Source organism: Platalea leucorodia, assembly GCF_965183815.1.
Source record: "Platalea leucorodia genome assembly, chromosome: 5".
NCBI lineage: Eukaryota > Metazoa > Chordata > Aves > Pelecaniformes > Threskiornithidae > Platalea > Platalea leucorodia.
This window is the reverse complement of record NC_138827.1, coordinates 44563575-44575986: the sequence shown is the minus strand read 5'-3', so window position 1 is coordinate 44575986 and position 12412 is coordinate 44563575. Positions and strand designations below refer to the sequence as shown.

Below are 12412 nucleotides of genomic sequence, written 5' to 3'. Positions count from 1 at the left end.
GGGCAAAATGCATACTTTTTTTCCATGCATATTATGAGACCCCAGTTCAACTGGTACTTAGACTGTATTCCTAATTAAGGGCGTGTGACTAGTCTTCCTGGGCTCAAGAGGAATTCTTACATATGTGCGAGTTCCTGCTTTTGTACTGTTAAGAAGTGGGGCGCACAAAGTTAAAGAACAACAAAAAAAATTCTGTTAAATCTGACAATATTTGCAAGAGTCTGCAGTTTGCTTCTCTAAACCCTGAATGTGTGTCTTCTTTCTACTTTACTCTTTGAAAAATGCAATTGTTAAAAATTAAATCATAGATCCAAATTTTCTAGTTATTATAGTCAATTTCCTTCCAGACATCCTTACTAGGGAACCTTAGTTTCCTTATTATCAATGAATTATATAGTTAAAAAACTATTATTTAAATCTTGTGCCAATATTTCAATGTTCTTTTGCTTTTCTCTTTTTCTCTTTCTTTCTCTAAGCCCCTTCTTTGTTCTGTGGGTTTTCTTTTGTAACTCCTCCAGATCTCAGCTTTGTTCCCCCTTCCTCCACTCCTTTCTGGTCAGGTACTGCTTTACTGCTTTTATATTTCTTCTAAATTTGCTCCTGTTGTTTCTGTATGCAGCAAGCAAGGGAAGGGACGAATCTAATACTGCAGTTCTTCTCTGACTCCAAAAACTGTTATTATGGGTTATTCTTGGAGTGTAACAAAAATCAAACTTTTAAACTTCTGAAAAAGCATATATTACAATAAGCAGTTTGAACAGGTGTTGTAAAGCTCAATAGTTGCAGCAGATTCAATGAATGATCAATTGACTGTTAATTTGCTATGTAGTTGATATCTATGAGCTATATATATATTTTAATGTATTTGTTCAAATGCACATACCTGAGAATTTCACTGTTCGTAGATAATGTGTTCGTCCCATCCCTGCAGCAAACCATACTGCAGCAGCATCTTAGAATACAGTAGTTTTTTGGTAGAAAATGCTTTCTTTAAATTCTGCATTAACATTGTTAATTAATTTTACCCATCTGTTTTCTAAATATTGTTTTCTTTATTCTCATTTAACCATCTCTGGCTTTAATAAATGCAAACATTTTAAACTAAGAGACTGCATAAAAATGCTCTAAAGTTGTAGCAGTGGTAGTCTCAATTAGTGCATCAGTATGGCTATGACTTGCTCTGGTCTCTAAGACCTAGTCTTCAGAGGTGAACTGCACCGCGGGACAATTCAAGAAGAATTTTGCTGGTAGGAAGGTAAATGCCTTTGAGGAGCATATGGAAGGAGCTACTACTGTTGAGAACGCAGTATTCACTCACTGTTAGACTGTCACACCTCTGCGTACAGGGGGTACCCAACTTGGCCTAAGTTGGGCAAATCAGGATTGAGGCTGGCTTTTGCACCAGGGAAAGGGAGGTGTCTAGCATGCACGAACGGGGATGTAGTCATCATCAAGATCTGACTAGGAGAGCTGAGTAGGCAGTATGTTTTACACCTGCCCCACAGAGGTCATCCAAATTGCTTAGTGCTCTGAGAAGGATTCTTAAGGCTTTCCATAGTTTCTAGGGGGGAAAAGGATGTAGGTGGCAGCTCGGTAGTAGAATGGCTAGTGTGCTTACTTGTGCTGAGAGTGTTTCTGATGTGCCCTCCCTCGATTCATGCCAGGGATTTCAATCTCAATGTCCTATACTGCTCTTTAATGTTTTGCCCCTCAGTTGTTCACTGTTTTGGAGTCCGTTTCTTCCATTTCTACCTCCTTACATATAGATTTTGGGGGCGGGGGGGCAGATACTTTTACTTCCTTTCAGTAGTCGCAACATTGACTGAGAATCCAAGCTTTAAGGCACTCTTCCAGTTGACATTTACTTATATAAAGGGACACATCTGTAGAAAAGATGAATAGAAAGCCATTCTGGTGTGGCCGTTTGCCCTGTGGTCATGACATTCAGCTGGAGTGTCTGAAGCACTCACCTCATTTGAATCAGAGAACACAAAGGAGTTAAGTATTGGTCCTTTATGGTAGGTAAACACTGTAAGCTTCTCTTTCATCAACTGCACAGTACTTGATTGTAAAGTCTGTTCTTACTGAAACTGGTATCTGTTCCATGAAAACAAAATTGTGAAGTGGCCTACAGTGATAGAACAGCAATCAAGACTCAGGGTTACTTTAAGCCTATCACACATTCCCATATATTCCCATATATTGTTTCAACAAATGATATTTATATTCCTTTTTCCCCATGAAAAACTGCTGTATCAGAAAATTCTTAAGTAATAATAAGTAAGGATTCAATGTCTTGCATATCACAATATGCTGTGTAAAGTATTCCTTTATACAAGTGCAAAATACTGATTAGTAATTCTTAATTTAAGCTTATCTACCTGTTTGAATGGGACTTCATATGTTCGCAGTAAAACCATCTTTTCTGAAATAGCCAAAGAATTTGCTTACAGTAAATGAACAAATACTTATTTCATGATATTACAAGTATTTTTTTCAAAAGGATCTCCAGACCTGGCTTAGTTCTGCTGATACAGAAGTTGGTAACGCAGGAGAAGGGTTAAGCCAACTACTGAGCACTACTGGAGGTGCTGCCCATTCTTGTATAATAGAACTGAGGTTTGGTTAAACAGTGCAAGTAAATGTACACTGCTTCAAGGAGCATGGAAATTAATACGCAAGAGCAACCCTTAGGGGGTATGGCTGCAGAATTGCAAGGAGGCCATACCACAGGAGAGAGAGAATTACTCACAGCTTTTATAATGATACATTGACCCTTGTGGAATTTAAGCACAGGCAGAAACGTGAGCTAGACCAGCCTGCTGTGATCACACGGAGCCTCTTTTGTTTACACCCCAGTTCCTTCATCAGTTGGCATCATAGTATTAAAATTCATTTGCAGCACATCTATCTCCCTGTCAATGAGAAACTTTTCCAACATACTCTAGTGTGAATCAAAGCCGACTGTAGTTCTCTGTCTTCTCTTCCTGTTTGCAGGAGGAAAGGCTAGGTTAAGCAAAAGTGTTTACACTCATTCACACATGCACCTTTTATTCACCTCCCTCAGATTTCTCACTCTATTTCCTGTTAATCCTCTGAGTATCTTCCTCCTAATACACAAGGTTTATTTATTACTGCTTTCTCAATAGCTTCTCTTCTTTTTTCTCGCTTCTTCTTTTTTCCCTCTTAATTTCTCATTCACATTCTCCTGTTGGACACTTTCTTTCCATCAATCTCTGCTGTTAATCCCATTCTCTCTCTTTTTCCTCATTCTCCCTGTAGCTATCCTCTTTCTCTCCTTCACTCAGTGTTTCTTCTCTCTCCCATCTGTACAGATGTCCTTTCCTCAGGCTCTCTTCCCTCAAGTTTCATTTATCCTGGGACAGCTCTGATTGGAAACTCAGGGCTGATAGTCTCTACTCAAGTTGTTTTTGTGACTATGTCACCAGAGTGATATGGTTAATATTTTTTCCAAAATTAGCACTGTCATTTTCCTGTGTTGCATCACTCATCTGTCTTCCTTTTATATATATTTCCTATCATGAGCATCACTTTTATTTGAAAATATGGGCGTTGGATTCTAAATTAATCTAAATTCTGCTACTTTCTGCCTCAAGGCTTTTGGAGAGACATGGTTTTTATTTCTCTTTCTTCTTTCTCCTTTTCCTCTCTAGCTTCACAACTTGAAAAAGAGTTAGAAGTCCTCCTTTCCCACAGATCTGCTCCTCTTTTTTTTTTCTATCCTGATTTTCCTCAGTATATTCCCTCTTTATTATTCTTCCTTGCATTTCTTCCCTCCTTAGTTCTTTTCTTCCATGTTTTCCTGAATTTGTTCATCTTTGCCTCATGTCATCATCTTCCTGGCCCCTTTAACTCCTTTCTAGAATCTGAAATGATACCCTGCTCCCCAGAATCACTCCTTCCATCCTGCGATGCTTCCCCAGATCTGCTAGTGATACTGCTGCACACCTATGAATAGTTACTGACCTTACAAGCAATAACTGCTCTTTTTGTTATTATTTTTTTTTTTTCCTTTCTCTAAAACAATTGCTGCCCATGTTCTTTCCCTGTAAAACTGATTACTGAAATCCTGATAAGGTATAGGACATAACATTCATGTCAGAATCTAAGCAAGTATCATCTACATCTGACTTGCCCAGAGGGGAAGAAGTATGTTTGAACTTCACTATGCTTAATATATTGCCTAGTTTTTTACAACATCTTCATATTGTAAATATAAGCAATAAATTGAGATGCTGATTCTCTTTTATGGCATCCTGTCCATTCTGTATCAAGTATCTGATAAGCATACTCTACATAAGCAGTCTGAAATGTTGGACTAAACTTTAATGGCATGATCTGTTGCCAAAACAGTTTTTTAGGCATTCTGTTTTTGCGAAATATCTAACGATAATTTAAACATAGTATTTGTTGCTATTTTAAAATAGTTTGTATTGACTCCATAAGCTAAAATATTTTCATATATAATGATTTTCATGTATTTAATACTATTACACAAAAGCCTCTGTTTCTATGAAATGCCCCCAGTGGGGTCAGAAGAAATCTTAAATACAAGCAGAGCTGAAACTGTCAAGATTTTCTAGCTCATTTGCCATGTTTTGTGTTCCTGATTTAAATTAAAGGCCACTAGCTATGAACGTCTAGTATTACATTGTTGAAGGCATTGCTAAAACTAGAATCTTAACGGTACTTCCTAAAGATGGTTGGGAATGTCTAAGAAACTGGAAAGGGTTCTGAGAAAAAAGATGATTATATGTACATTGTATCAAGTCATCCATCATGATCATATGATGAATTCTTCTGAAATCTTTTCAGTAAGAAGCTTGCTTGTGCTCATAAATTCCTATCTACAGTGACTTACATAGGAAAACAACTGCAAAAGGAAATGGCTATAATGGAAAAAAATTTAAAAAGAGTGCTTGGGCCAAACAGTCCAACTACAAAATGCAGTAGAGTAATAGATGTTTTTTTTTTAAACTGCTCAAATCAAAGGCCTTTATCTCTTAGGTGCCATGCCCACTTTCATCTCATTAGAAGAGTTGAGGGTTTCTTTTGCCAGTTTGGACATTCTACATCAGGGTTAAAAACACAATTTCCTATAAAATTATTTGGGAGAGGGGGTTTGGTTTTTGAAATGAGGCTTTTTTCACATTTGCTTTTTTAAAATATTTCACAACTTTGTATTGCTTAAAATGTCTGGGCTTCGCATTGGCAAAATGCTTGGATACTGATGTAGCTTAAAATTTTTAATTATGAATTTCACTGACACTTAGGAAAAAATTTGTAAAGATTTTTTTTTTCTTCATGAAAAATTTTGTAGAACAAATTCATTGGTGATTTACAGAATAAACTCCTGAAAAGAGTAGATTTACATCAGCCAGTGTTCCTGCAGATTGTAACAAATGATCCATACAAATTCCCTGTGGAAACTCTTTACTTTTTTGCTCATGCTGATGTTAGCTTCCAATTTTAAGTGCATTAATATTTAACTTGGGAGTTGTTTTTGAAAGAACATCACCTTATTCTGTTTGTTTTGCTTCATTAGAGGTTTAAAGTTAAATCAACTGTAAATGCTAATAATTCTTTTGGAAAGAAACTAGTGACCTGTAAAATATGTTGATGCATGTAACTGGCAGCAAGTTTTATTATGAAGCACAAAAATACGATAACAGCAAATGTATTTAGCAATTTCAGGGTGGGGGATATTTTATTTATGGTTCCTCTAGTTTGACTTTTTTCTAAAAATAAAAAGAACTATTAAAAAGAATCACATAAAACCCCTTCAACTTTTACTTATGTTTAAACCTTCTTGATCTGTGTACTGCAGTTGCTTTCACATTTGCATAAAATTAATGCCAGAGTATGTTGTTGTGAAAGAATTGTTTTATATTTTACAGTACTGCTATTTACATTGCTTTAGTAGCCTTCAGTTAACAAACCCTAATAATATCAATGTCTGTTTCATTTCAGTGCTAAGCCCAAAGGTGATAGGCATTGCCATAGCCAGATATGACTTCTGTGCAAGAGACATGAGAGAACTGTCCTTATTGAAAGGGGATGTTGTAAAAATTTATACAAAGATGAGCGCGAATGGCTGGTGGAGAGGTGAAGTAAATGGAAGGGTAAGGTTGTTTTCTTCTTTCCTTTGTCTCATTTCTGCCTTCACTGACAGTGATTTTATGAAAAATAAGGTGTGTTCCTACATCATAAACCTTCTTTGTATATTTAAATTCACAAGATGCAACATGTTCCCATCTCTCTTTCATAGGAGCCAGGTAGAACTCTTGCCAGGTAGCTTTCCCAGCATCTACATTAATTGGTTATTTAATGTGACCTACCAGGCTGAATATTTGAGCAAGATTATATGGTTCAAAAATAACCAGGATTAATAGTACAGCTACAGCTGAACTTTCTTGAACTGTGCTGCACACATGTATTTGGGATCAAAAGCTCAGGTTCCTGGTGCTGTGGAAGTCTGTTTAGCAGTTTTAACCCAGAATGATTTCCACACCTTTCTGCCAGACTACAGCGCAATGGAATCAGCCACCTTTTTTATGAGAGGCTGCTGCTTTGATCTCTAAAAATGTGGCTCACACAAAGTGGCATATTTAGCAGGGATTTTTGCAAAGTCGCTTTACACTGCACTCTGAGAGGTGCATGGAAGTAAAGTTTCAGTTTTGACCTATAAAGGCTATATTGTTTCAATTCTAGTATACTGCTCTTTAATGCAGATCAGTCACAAGTATTTGAGGCTGCTGTTTCCATGTCTAAAGGGCTGAGATGCAGGGTCAAGGAATGCAAGGTGGGAGAAGGTAGATTGGCTGGAAGCTGGAAATGAAAGTTGCAAGTCTGGCTGAAGTAGCTGTCCAGATACACTGCTTAATGCAATTTGGAGAAGTTTCTTTTTATGTACATGAGCCTGGTTATGATCTTAAAGTGAAATGGTCAATTAGACAAGAAGAAATAGGGAAGCAGAAGAAATAGCGGTCATCCTATATACTTTTTACATGTGAAGAAAACTGAGCATCTCATTCTAATGCAGCTACCCTCATCTTAAAGGACGCCCTGTTACATACTAGCATTTTTTCTGATAGCTTTCACAGCCTGGACTTGAGATCATCAGCTCATCTCTGGAGAGATTTTGGCAAGGTAGTCTAAAACAAAGTTTATGCACTTACTCCTTCCAGTCATGCTCTAGGTTTGGTTTTGAGGTCTTTCATGAGTGTTAAATTGACTTAGGTATAAAGAAGTCTGAATGAAAAACCTAAAGTGAATAGATAAGACAATCAGAAATATATGACATTGCTTCCCTGTATATGTTATAGAATCCTTCTTTGACACGTTCATTTCAGAATGGAGATAGCATTATAACTTAAGAAGTGTGAAACACTGGACTCTGCTTTCCAGTTCCGTCTTTTTTAAAACTCCTGTTGGTGGCAATGGTATCTAACTCCATGTAATGCAATCAAATCAGTCACTATTTCCTTTGTAAGAGGATTCCCTGGACCTGACTGAAGCCTGTTCAATATTTAACTGCTCATTCAAAAAATAGCAGCATCCTGCCTGTAGTAAAACTGTCTGCTCCTGGCACTTCTAGACTTTTTCTGAATGCTTAGACTTCCAATTTGGGCTTTTCAATTTATTATTTTTTTTTTTTTTTTTTTTTTTTTGCGTGGGGGTGGATTTAGTCTCCAAGTCATCATATCTGCAAATTATTCTTTTATTTAGGGTACTTACCCTAACTGTGGCAGGTCAGTCAAGTTTATCTTTGTAATCTTATTCTTGTATTTACTGAACAGACCCTTCCTTGTTTTGCCTAGTTCAGCTATCTTCAAAAAACCTGTGTATCTCATGTATTATTTTGTTCTGCTTTTCCCCTTTTTAGGTGGGCTGGTTTCCATCAACTTATGTTGAAGAAGACGAATGAATTAAAAACTTTCCTCTGCTGACCAGCAGTTTCAGGGATTGTAAAAATTTAATATCTTTAAAGTGTTATTGGTCTTGTTAAGTATTTAAACAGTAGCATTTTTGTCTGTCTGAACCTTCCAGTCTTAATGTTAGGATTTATACAGAAGTTTGTGCTGACAGATTATTACCTTGCCCAGAGCTGTGCAAGAAACAACCTGCTGGTTTGCCATCACTGGGGATCAGTACAAAGACCAACCCTGACCTTCCCAGAAGATCTCTGGAAAACAAATTTCTTTATGCTCCTTTTCATTTCACCCTGTACTACACCGTGAATACTAGCTATGGCTGAATATTTAATAAGTCTCTTTTCCTCTAGCTAACATCTGTGATGGTACAAGGAGATGAAGGCTTATTATTCCTTATCACTGCATGCAGAAAATAGAGTTCAGTCATTCCAGTGGGCATCAAGCATAGTCAGTAGACTTGTCTTGAAACATCAAACTACTTTACTTATCACCTTACAAACAGTTTTACACTCACAAAAGCATTCTGAAGGAAATATGAATGTAGTAAACATGAGTAGCATTCATGCGTATATAATTAGTTAACCGACTACTTTGAGGTCCTGCCTAAATCTTCTAACAATTTGTTTAAAGACAACATTTTAAAAAGGTGTAGTAATGTCGTATTGCTTGAAAAAGCATTCACAAAGTGGAATTGTGGGATACTTTCTTTGTTATCGCAAGCCTTTTTGTGTGAGGTTTTTTTCCTTCAAGCAACTGACCATAAAAGTGCAACTGAGGATAGTCATGACAAGATGAGTTTTAAAATTTTCAGCATTAACATTAAATAAATATTGTAGACCTATTCTGTAGGAGAATACACTAATGCAAGATGATGTCACTTCTCAAGAACAAAACTGTTTATCTTAATCTCCTGATTGATTCAGATGAACTTTGATGCTTCTAACTCTAAGCTGTCTTTTCCTAGTTAGACAGGAGTTTCTGTCACCTTTTGTGCTCTTAGAAGGTAATGCAAAGGGAACTTGCAGACTTCTTTGTGCCCCTTCCTCTCTTGTTCCCTGGGATGTTAATGGCAGTTCAGTGAGTGAGTGGTCTTGTTGCAATGTTATGAACATCCCCAAGGAAAAATGTGTCTAGGTTAGCTAGCTTGAAACAGCAGGCCCTGTAAAGTGGTGTCCACCCCTTGGTGAGGCAGTGTTTTAATATATTTATGGAGGGTCAGAAGTGCTGTAGTTTTAAGCTGAAATAAATGTGGGTGATGTCTTCAGATGTGCAGTTTCAGATATTTAGATAATATCTAACCTGGCTTGAAAACTTCTAAGAAAATAAAGCTCTTAAATGCATTTTCTTTCTAGGGTAACGTTGACCAATCAAGGAAGTTAATTCATCCTGTCCCACATCCTTTCTTTTGCTTTTCCCTGTCCTTTTTTCACATAGGCATCTTGCAATTAGCGTGCATGGACACTGCACGATTTAACACTGCAGTTTTTCCCACTCTACAAGCAACATAATACCCATGGTTCATCCACAGAGCAGAATCTGCTAGTATGTATTTCAGATTCTTTTTGGCTGTCCCCAGTGTTCTTTCCTTCTTTCTGGCCTCCTTCTGGCTGTCAGGAAGAACCAAGCACAGCACAGAGAATTCACAATAATCCCCTTCGTCTCTGCGACCATCTTACCCATCTGCTACACCTAGCATACACTGCTGTGTGACCAGGTGAAAGAGAGGCTCTTCTAATTAGAAATCCTTCACTTGTGAGATTCAGCCTTGCAGATGAAACTCTGCTGGTGCCTAACTTTTCAAGGATTTACCTCAAAATTATGTAAACTGTGATTGTGTTGAGTACATTACTTGATGGAACAATTGAGAGCATTTGTAAATATGTAGATTATGCATAAAACATATTTTGTAAATGATGTGTACAGCAGTGTAGACTAGGGTATGCGGTCTTTGATCATATTTTGCCATGCAATTTTATTGTCTATTGTGAGCCTGATCCTATATTCCTTAAGTAGACAAAGTTGATTCTTTCACAGTTTCGTCTGCTCAAGGGGTAGAGGAGTAGGCTCTAGGCCTGTGAAGTGTTTAGTGCTTTGCTGTTATATAGTTCTGAGAAGAGGCAGTTTAATTCAATACGAGTTGAGAAATACATCAGTCATTTTCAACAGCTTGGTTTTAGAATCGTTTTGAGTAGTCTCTCCATCCTAAAGTTTCTGTAAAGCTTTTAAGGAATTCCTGAGTCCAGTAATCAGCCTTTGAGAAGAATGAAAGCCATAGCTAAACTTACTTTTGTGGCATAGATACACATGTCACTGTCTGTGTTTAATGCCCTGTATTGATTGAGTTAATGCTGCATTTTAAACTATATTTTGAGTACCAAAGACTTCCTAAATATTCTGGAGTGTCTCTTTCATGTGCTGCTTTTGCCTGTATGGAGTTTTTGTTGTCATGCAATGATGGAGTTACAGTACTTTAATTTGTACTATTTTGTAAATATGTTAAATATAATAAACTGATTAATTTTTTGTTTAATGGTGTGTGTCAAAATGTGTAGTTGGCTAGTATGAAGGTTGTGCTTTGTTTGTCTGACCACTGTCTCATTGTGAGCAGAAGTTGATAATGTTCTGTTCTGGTTTCCCCGATTTGTATAATCCTTGTTTAGCTGTAAAACTGATCTGTCAGTGTAAATCGAATAGTACAGCTTTCCTTGAAAGCTTTTTATTGTCAGGATGCTTTGCCTTCTGCCACATCCAGGAAGGTGGTGGGGGTTTTTGTTTTGTTTTTTAGCTATATAGAACGTTGTGGAATTAGTCATATACTATTGATTTTTTGTCTGTCAAAGATGATACTAGTAGTTTTTTGATTGGAAAAAAAAAAGTTGTTCTTACAAAGTTCCTTTTATGCGTCATGTTTCATAGCAAGGTCCTCTATCTTCCACCTTCTGCTTTCTCCCTCTGTCATATGTGAATTAACATACAAATTCAGGAGCTCAAATCTGAAAATATAGTCTGTGTCTAATTTCATGGGCTACTTTATAACCTTTTCATGGTGTAACTTATGCATACATTTTTTACAATATTACATTCGTTATTAATATGTTTATAAAAATATTTCTGGACAGGTAAATTAATTCAGCAAGGTCAGTGATGATACAATTGCAATGTTGTTTTATTGTGTTCTTCTGTTTTTCAGCAGCAGAGATTTTCTTGTGGAACTGCCCTTCTGACAGATAATTATTAAACTTAATGAGGCATTTACACATCTCCACAGATGTAAGGCATAATTTTCCTGTTACCCATGAACATATCACATAACTAAGAGTCACACCTAACACGAGATGCAAAAATGTTTCTCAATTAAATTCTCTTGTTAACAATATCACACAGTCACAGACGTTCTCCTTCCCCTTACATGCGAGATGTGTGTCCTCTGATGGGTGAGAAATTGAGAAAGCACTGTAATTAGGGCATAAGAACCACTTGTGACTGTGTTCTGAATAATTTTTTCAGTTTTAAGGCTTGGAAGCTTACTTGAAAATCTCAGCTTGAAAAAAAATCTAACTTGAACAATGAAAATTATGCCAACCAGGATGTCTTTCTCCTTTGCCTCACAGGCAAAACTCTAGGTGCTCTTTGAAGGAAAAGGTCAATTCTCAAGGTTTTAGCAGCTCATAAAAGTGAGAGAGGTGCTGTCTAGAAAAAAGTGGGGCTTTTTTATACAAAATACCCAGCCTCAGACCCAAGTTTTGTTCTGTTGGCTTTGATGTTCAGTGCAAAAATGTTTGTTTCTATTTCATGATCAATGTTGCCAACACTTTGGAAAAAGAGATGCAATGGCATATATAGTTTATACACTAGCACTGTCATACGGTTTCACCAACTGTATGGACACTACAGTAGATTGACTCTTGTCTCTGCTACAAACTGGGTTGCTGAGAGCCTTGCATTACTACTTCATCTGAAAGCCAAGTTCTTAACCTGTTCAGAGACCACTGCTTATTCCATTTGAGTGACAGAGGAGGCACTCCCTCCTCTCCGTTTTATTGCTGAGCATGACATTATATGACGTGGAGTATCTCTCTGGTTAGTTTGGGTCCCCTCCCAACTTCTGTTCACTGCGGGGGAGGGCACAGAGTAAGAAACGGAGAAAGCCTTGATGCTATGCAACAGTGTTGAGCGATAGCTAAAACATCAGGGTGTTGTCAGCACTGTTTTTGTCACAAATCTAGAACACAGCGCTGTAAGAGCTGGTATGAAGAAAGTTAACGCCATCTCAGCCAGACCCAGTACAGCAGGCATAAAGGTAAAATGACAGGCAGAGATGCTGTGTGTATGTGTAATGCACGGTGCTTTAGCGAGCTGCAGTAGTGTCTGTTCTCATCAAATTCAGGTAGGGTCATCACTGGCATGCAACTTTTAATCTTGGAATGTATTCGTGTAAGAGAAAGAAGTTAATACAT

General features: G+C 37.3%; 1 protein-coding gene across 2 annotated transcripts in view; it reads left to right on the top strand.

Moving 5' to 3' along the window:
* The window catches only part of VAV3 (vav guanine nucleotide exchange factor 3), a 180291-nt gene extending 169833 nt beyond the window's left edge, over nt 1-10458 (top strand). For both annotated transcript variants that reach the window (XM_082311703.1, XM_082311702.1), the window contains exons 26-27: nt 5992-6143; nt 7907-10458. In XM_082311703.1, the coding sequence (XP_082167829.1) occupies nt 5992-6143; nt 7907-7948 (194 nt within the window). In that variant the 3' untranslated portion in view covers nt 7949-10458. The remainder of the gene's footprint in view (nt 1-5991; nt 6144-7906) is intronic.
* Nucleotides 10459-12412: the final 1954 nt, after the last annotated feature.